At 38.0% G+C, this 7500-nt stretch overlaps 1 protein-coding gene across 3 annotated transcripts in view; it reads left to right on the forward strand.

Annotated features, from left to right (window-relative positions):
- grid2 (glutamate receptor, ionotropic, delta 2) overlaps positions 1–7500 on the forward strand; it is a 506248-nt gene that overhangs the window by 314396 nt on the left and 184352 nt on the right. For all 3 annotated transcript variants that reach the window (XR_015116476.1, XM_086206352.1, XM_086206353.1), the window contains one exon: positions 4256–4461. Coding sequence is in view for 2 of the 3 variants with exons in the window: in XM_086206352.1 (XP_086062478.1) it covers positions 4256–4461 (206 nt within the window). In the remaining variant the exon portion in view is untranslated. The remainder of the gene's footprint in view (positions 1–4255; positions 4462–7500) is intronic.

Raw genomic sequence — 7500 nt, forward strand, 5'->3', positions numbered from 1 at the left:
TGCTTGATGGAAAGCAGACGGTCGATGATCGACTCAGCAGTGGAGGGTGGGGGGTGCACACTCAAGCCTCGTCGTTTGAACAGCAGGATGCTGGATCTCAACCAAACCTTGATGGAGGAAATGAAGATGCTTTTGAATATTAATATGTAAAACTGAACCATATGTGTCCATATGTGGTCGTTATGAAAAATCCCTGCACTGTCATTAGTGGCAATGACAGACAGATTTCTTTTTTTACTCTATGGGATCTAAACTTTTCAAGAGTTATAACGATGATGGTTCTTATGATTTTTTTATTTATTTATTTTTTGTTATTATTATTTGCAAAGAAACTCTAATTCAATGTAAAATGTTTATGGTGCCGGACAGTATTGGTTTGATTTAACAAAGTGTGTTTGCAATTGCACACAGTACTGAGTGTGATGGCGTTTTTGTTCTTGTGCGCGAAGAAAATGAATGCACTTTTGACTTTATGGGGGAAACGGTTCTTATAAGCATACGCTGACATGTGTTTTGAATGCCTCCATTCAAAGTCAAAGATGTTTGCATGAGTGCTCTGTAAATACAAGTACGTTAAAAAAAAACATTTCCTCCAAAATACATCCATACCTCAAAAATAACATTTGTCTTCAAGAGGCTAGAAGTGCAGCTTTTGACTAACAGAAATGGTTCAAAGTGAACATAAGAGTATATAATTTCATTCTTTCAAAGTACATCCCCACCCACATGAGTACAGAACTCCTCTCTTGCCTCAGTTTTTCAAAGTGCGCACAATCTTAAATATCACTTTTATGCCTTGATGGATTTGGTTCATATTTTAGTCAAAGGCTTAACAGGATGTGGCGCTTCATCTGCGAAATGTCTGATCCAAAATTTTCACTTCCTGTGACAGTCATACTGGATTATTTATTTTTTACAAAATCTATTATTTCTTACATGCCTTGATGGTTTTTCTGCACCATGACATTTTATTTTTTCACCGTCAAACAGAAAAAGGGGGCCTGAATTATGGTGTGAGTTTGAGTTTACTAAGTGTATTATTCTTTTTTTATGGTTAAAAATAGGAATAAAATCAATCCACTGTATGAGATTTACAACATTCGGTGACATTAAAATTTGTTGGTTGCTCTTTAGATTAAACCAAAGGCTAGTGCAGTGATGCTCAGAGAAACAGAGAAATGTTTAAAGTGGTTTGTCAACCAGAACTCATAGATGAAATTTAAAAAAAAATTAGAAATTCATTGTCTGATTTAGTGTACAAATATCAAGATAAGGCAGTCCTGTCTTCATGTTTTTCATGCACTTTGTATGACTCCTTTCACATAAATACATCACTTGTATTTATGTATTCATACACTTATTTATGCAGGTTTTCAAAAAGTTAGTGTAGCTTGGTTTGAAACAATACATTACTATGTCCTTCCTGCCACCTGTGCACTTTTACAGTAACTGGTGACTAATTGAAATAGCGAATTGAATGACAGAAAATGACAAGTGCCCTGATGACACAAAAGTATGACTGTTTAGTTCCTGTACAGTAGTTTCCCACTTCAATCTATATGAGTGCTCCGATGTCTGAAGCTGTAATTGCTGAGATGACAATGTGAGAATGATGAACAAATACTCACTGAGAGTGCTAATGTAGGGAGGTCGGACTGACACACAGGATCCAGCACACACGTAAAAAGATTTAATTTTCACATGATGCATTGCACATGTCAAATAAAGGAAAAAAATTATGGAAAGGAAGTGCAAGTGACATTAATTACTACCGCTATACCCCAGTGATGCAGAAACAGCTGGCAGTTTCATAACATAGATGCAACTGACGTCATTATATCATACATCTCAATGAAAAAGATCCTTGTCAAGACTGTACTGGATCCAAAAACCTAATCCCTGAATGAAAGCTCACCAGCTTGTTTTGCCAGTGACTCATTCAGTCCTCGCGCTGCATTGCAGGTGTCAGCAGTAAAAAGATATGTTCTGTGGTACACCCACTTTGCGACGGGCCATGTAGCCAGAGCGAACAGTTGCATATACAGATGGGCTACCCTGCTGTTTTTTTGTTTTTGTTTTTTTTTTACTTTATTGTATTTTTCCTGTGGACTGTATATGTGGAAGCATGTCTTGGTAATGTCTAGAATGAAAAGAACTCCAAAGCGAGTGATGCTCTTAGTGTTTGGGCAGCCAATACCACATTTCTCTTATGTTCTTGATTTTTGGCCATATTTGCTGTGAAGTATTAATCTGTTACTGGATCTGACACAACCTGGCTGGCCAAAATGTCTCTGACCTTGCAGACCTAATGTCTATGTGATATTGTTAGAATCATGTGTGCAAGGTTATTTTAGATACATTCCCTTCTGGATTGGTGTCATTTCATGCTGTCTCTCCTCTTAATACGTTGTTAAACCTCCAAAATTTGGTCCTGATAAAATCACACCATCGCCCCAGCCCTCTGGCCCTTAACAAGTTTAATCAATCCAGTTAATTGCTCATCCATGACACTGGCAATGGCGGCAATGTCATCCATTTTCCATATCAAATACATCATTAGGTAGTTGCTTTACATAACCACACACCCACACACACACACACACACACACGCACGCACACACGCATGCACCCACACACGCATGCACATCTTCAGACATCATTAGCAGTGGTATCAACCAAAGTGCCTTAATTAGGATTACCTTGACCTGCAATGTACCTCATTAAGGATAGACGAGCCCATGCACTGAAAATACTGATTCCAGCATTCTGTTTTTTTATCAAGCAAAAACTCTTAATACAGATAATTACAACAGTTCGCTACTTTAATCAAAAACTCTTCACAATGTCAGGAGTTAATTGTTCACTGTGTGTCCCAATGGAATACTTGGTTGATTCAGCAGACCTTGGTCATTTTTTTAGGACTAATATTCTTATTTTAACAGTAAACAAAGTCACAAATATTCAGCAAAACAACAGCTAAAGTATCTCTTTAATATTTGCTTATTCAAAGTAAAAGAAGAATAATTAAAGTTACAGAGGTTGATCATTAAGCATCCTTATAAAACTGAAAAAGTAGAGAAATATTGGTGTAATGATGCTTCGTTTTGGATTTTACCAATATGAAATTTAAATGAGAAACAAAATGTTGTGGTTTTTCTTTCATGCCATGTCTTTGTTTAGGTCAGACTCTTTTTAATATACTCAAACAAGGTGGTAAGAGCAAATTCAATTTGATTGGTTCAGTTAGAAAAAATAGGTGGATTGTTTTTTGTTTTTTTTTTCAAGAAAGCTGAAATGGTTTCCAAATAACCTTGATCATTTTATCTATTGATAGTTCATGTCAACACAGTAACAGGTACTCTCGTATTTAGAAAATACGTAACCAAAATGCAACATGACAAGGAAGAAAGTGATGGGCCAAGAAACGATCCTTGAGGAACTCCTCAGGAATTAAGTGCTTGTTAGGGGACCAAAAGTTTTATTTTATGGTGAATTTCATGCCATGTTCAGCTAAAAATGCTAAAACAAAAAAGACAAAGTAATAGACACAGTTGTGCATCTGCATCTACTGTTAGTGGAGCTAGATTAATGGGAAAGGTTCCAATTCTTTGCCACTGTAAAAGACAGAGGAAAATGATGATTGTCTATATGCAGTCCCCTTTGGACTGTAGTGTGCAGTTATGCACATCTTTGCAATAGAAACCAGAGACTTTATACACAGGTGACACACTGATCAGACATACATGTTCATGCTGTATGTTGGGAATGATGTGGAAACACACATCATCATAAACACATCTGATTGCTTCATTGCTAATTGGATGCTAATTGCTTGCGTGCTTAATATTTATATTTCCATCGTTTTTCAGATTACAATAAAGCGTCTGATTTTGTCTTACGCATTCATATTTCTGGAAAGAAAGGTATCCAGTTTTTGATTGTACTTACAAGAGTCTTAGCTAAGATTTATACAAGAAGGATCAAATCTGAGTAATAGGAGTTCACTAATAGCAAAGATTTACTGGTGAGGGCTGATGACAGCAGGCTCAGTAAGGCTATTTATACAGAGAGATAACCATTCAAGTCCAGAATATGATGTGCAATAATCACCATAAATGTATTCTAAAACTGTGAGTATGTGCAAGTACAATGTACTTTCATGGTCATCATTTAGGGTGTTCTATTTTTATGCATTAAGCCCACAGAGGGAGAACACATAGTATCCTTCCTGACATTTCCCTTTTTCTCTATCTAGATATTCGCGGTATAGAGGACTTCCTGGACCACACCTCTCAGCAGGGAATGGACGTGTCCCTTCAGAAGGTGGAATCTAATATCAACACGATGATCAACAGTCTGTTTCGAACTCTACGAGTGGAGGAACTACATCGTTACAGGGATACACTACGCAGAGCCGTGCTGTTCATGAGCCCAGCTACTGCCAAAGCTTTTATCGCTGAGGTAAAGAACATTCTTTTTGTTCCCACAATTTTCCATTAGCTATAATCTGTTATGCATAAAATACATGCGACTTTCAGATGTATCCAGACCTATTTATGGACGGCTTAGCATGTGTTGTTCATTGCAAGAGTGTGACAGTTTTGAGGATTTGTTTGTTCTCTATGCTGCAAGCAATCAGTAATTGTTTTCTTGGCCAACTCTGATTTTGTTTCATCCACATTTTCACAGCAATTCATCTGCCAAAGGAATTGTGTAGTTTAGGATAGTTTGTGTACTTTAAAGGCATTGTAGCAAGCTTCACATCAATTAATCCGTTACCAAATGCACTGATACTTTTGATCAGTGACAAAAGTGTAAATGGGCTGCATTTACACCTTCCCACTGCCCTGACACTGGATGGGATTTAGAAAAAGATAGCCTTGCAAATTGCATCCTGAGCACATCTGCTTTGCACAATGTGCAAGATAGGCCCCGAGAAATGAGTCCCATCATTGTAGATATATTGAGTATAGAATCAAAAGCATACTTTTATGGCACTGATGATGGGAAAGACGAAAGACGGCTGTTGAGGCTCAGTACAAAATGTAGGGAAGTGTTCTTTTTCTCTCTGTCAAGACAATTAAGTCAGTTTTGATTTAGGGTGCACTGTCACACTGCAGGTTAATGGCAAAACATTGCATTTAAAATGCATTAATAACACACACACACATACTCAAACACACTTCGAGCAGAAGAAGACAATTAGGGGAGTTTTGTTTGCTCTTATACCTAAATGATATGGAGGTCATTGTTGAAAGCAATAGGCTTTTGCATTAGTTATGAAATCATAATTTGAAGTGGTAGGATGGGGCTTAATCCCATATGTCATGTTCTCATCTCAGTTTAATTAAAAGTGACCTCGGAAAGAGCAATCACAATCTAATTTGGTTGGAGGCGTGACAGAGAGGGGGTGAAAGATGGGGTGTTTTTGTGTGTGTGTCTGTCTGTGTGCGTACAGTATGTCTTTGTGTGTGTGTGTGTGTGTGTGTGTGTGTGTGCGCGTGCCTGTGTATATGTGTGCAATGGTGTTTTTGTGGCTGTGAACATGCTAAGTGTAGCACCAAAAAGGCATACTTATGCCAGCCAGAGAACTATGAAAATGTTCTTCACATCAGAAAGTTGAACAACTTACAGAAAAACATATCTTGTTCCACAGGATATGCACAAAAGGTCACCGTTTATCCAGAGGCATGGAATAAGAAATAATTTTAACGTTGACCTCTAGACTGTATTTTAGCAATGTTGAAATATCACTACATGGTGTAGCCTCTTAGCTACTTCAACTGTACTGTACTGTTTTATTCCTTAGGAACTTTTCCCCATTTATATGATATTTGTATGTTTGCTTGGGCTTAGGCAAGTTTATGAATCCTGAATTGTACATACATTGTTTAGGGGGGAAATTAAGATAAGATGATGATCTGAAAACTAGAATACAAGGCTTCTGTTTAAATAGACAAACTGAAAACTGGCTCTAAATATTCTGACTTCCATGATTGAATGCATCCTCATTATCAATCATGTGTTTGCTTGGTGAGATCTGATACGCTCGGTGCGGAAAATGGGTTTAGCTATTATATAATATGGATGTGTCTGCCTCCATTTTAGTTTGACAGTGCTGTACAAATTAGTTTCTTTTTTTATAGTTCCTCTCCCTTCTCCTTTGGGAGGGTTGACAAGGGTTTCTGAAATGAAGTGTCGGGAGATGGTAAAGATTGGCGGATGAGATTGATGATTGTACTATCTCTCTTCATCCATGGGAAGAGTGTGGTGTAAGAGAGAGATATGATGACTGAAAGAAAGACAGAGGCAGGCTAAGAGACATGCAAAGACAGAGAGAAATGGTTTGGACCATCATTTTTTCTCCATCAGTGTTATTTGGGAAATAATTTGTCAAAGAGAGTGCACGTAGATGCATTAGGCCCTCATCTGAGATGGGGAGTGAAGCTGTTGCTAGAAATTACTGGACAGGGATGGAGGAACGAGACCTTCATGGCCAGTTCTGTCGACAAACCAATTAACCCCAGCGCTAATCGATCAAATATGGTCACACGACTCATTTTTTCCCCGACAGTTTCAGGTGTTGCCAATTAATTTACTTGGGGTGTAAACAACAATCGATAAAGAACAAATACATAGCATGATTTTTTTTTTTTTTTTACATAATTATTCATTTGGATTTATTTTGTTTGGATAATGTTAAATAGGTATTTGAAATTCAGAATTTATGAGTAAATGGGTAACCCTCAAAGAGCTATCCACAGAGGATTTAGCCCTTGTGTGTGTGCACAATTGTTAAGATTCCCTTTCCATCCCTGATGCTGTACACAGGCTCCTCAGGGCTGCATCTGCGCTATATGACGAGCCATAGATGAAGTTAAGGCTCACGCTGAGTGAGCCTGAATACCCCGAGGGCCTCTAGTCGTGCTGTATAGATACATGTATGATGACATGATATTGAGCCTGACCTTCTGTGTATTTTTAGTAAAAGAAACAACATCCTGCACTGTGCCACATGCATGTAGGATGGCGTGACATTAGAGGCATTATTGACAACACTACACCTGAGCACATGAGCATCCTTTATGGCATATGACCCATGTGTGAAAACATACAGGGGAAGACTGTGTACCAGGCAATAATGACGAATGCTTCCTCTGAAGTCATAAAAAATCGACCTGCTGTTTTTTTTTTTTATGTCACAGTGGTGACATCCATGGACAGAAATTTAATTTTCCTCTCAATCTCAGTTCACTTTTGGAGCATCCTGATCAGAGTTTTACTCCAGCGGTCAGCATGGTCATGTTTAAAAAAACAACAACAACAAAGAAACAAAACAGGTTTGAGAACAAAGCCTTGTGGATCCCCACCCTTGGCTAAAAGTCCTTTGTAATGTCTTCTTTATGGGCCACTTATTTTGTTGGACTGGGCATGCAACAATGTCCCATCATCCTCCTGGTTTGCTCAGTAAATGTATATGAGTGAGGGAGGAAAAAGTAA

Source organism: Aulostomus chinensis, chromosome 6 (assembly GCF_037954235.1).
Source record: "Aulostomus chinensis isolate RoL2024-O1b breed Wild chromosome 6, RoL_Achi_v1.0, whole genome shotgun sequence".
Lineage (NCBI taxonomy): Eukaryota > Metazoa > Chordata > Actinopteri > Syngnathiformes > Aulostomidae > Aulostomus > Aulostomus chinensis.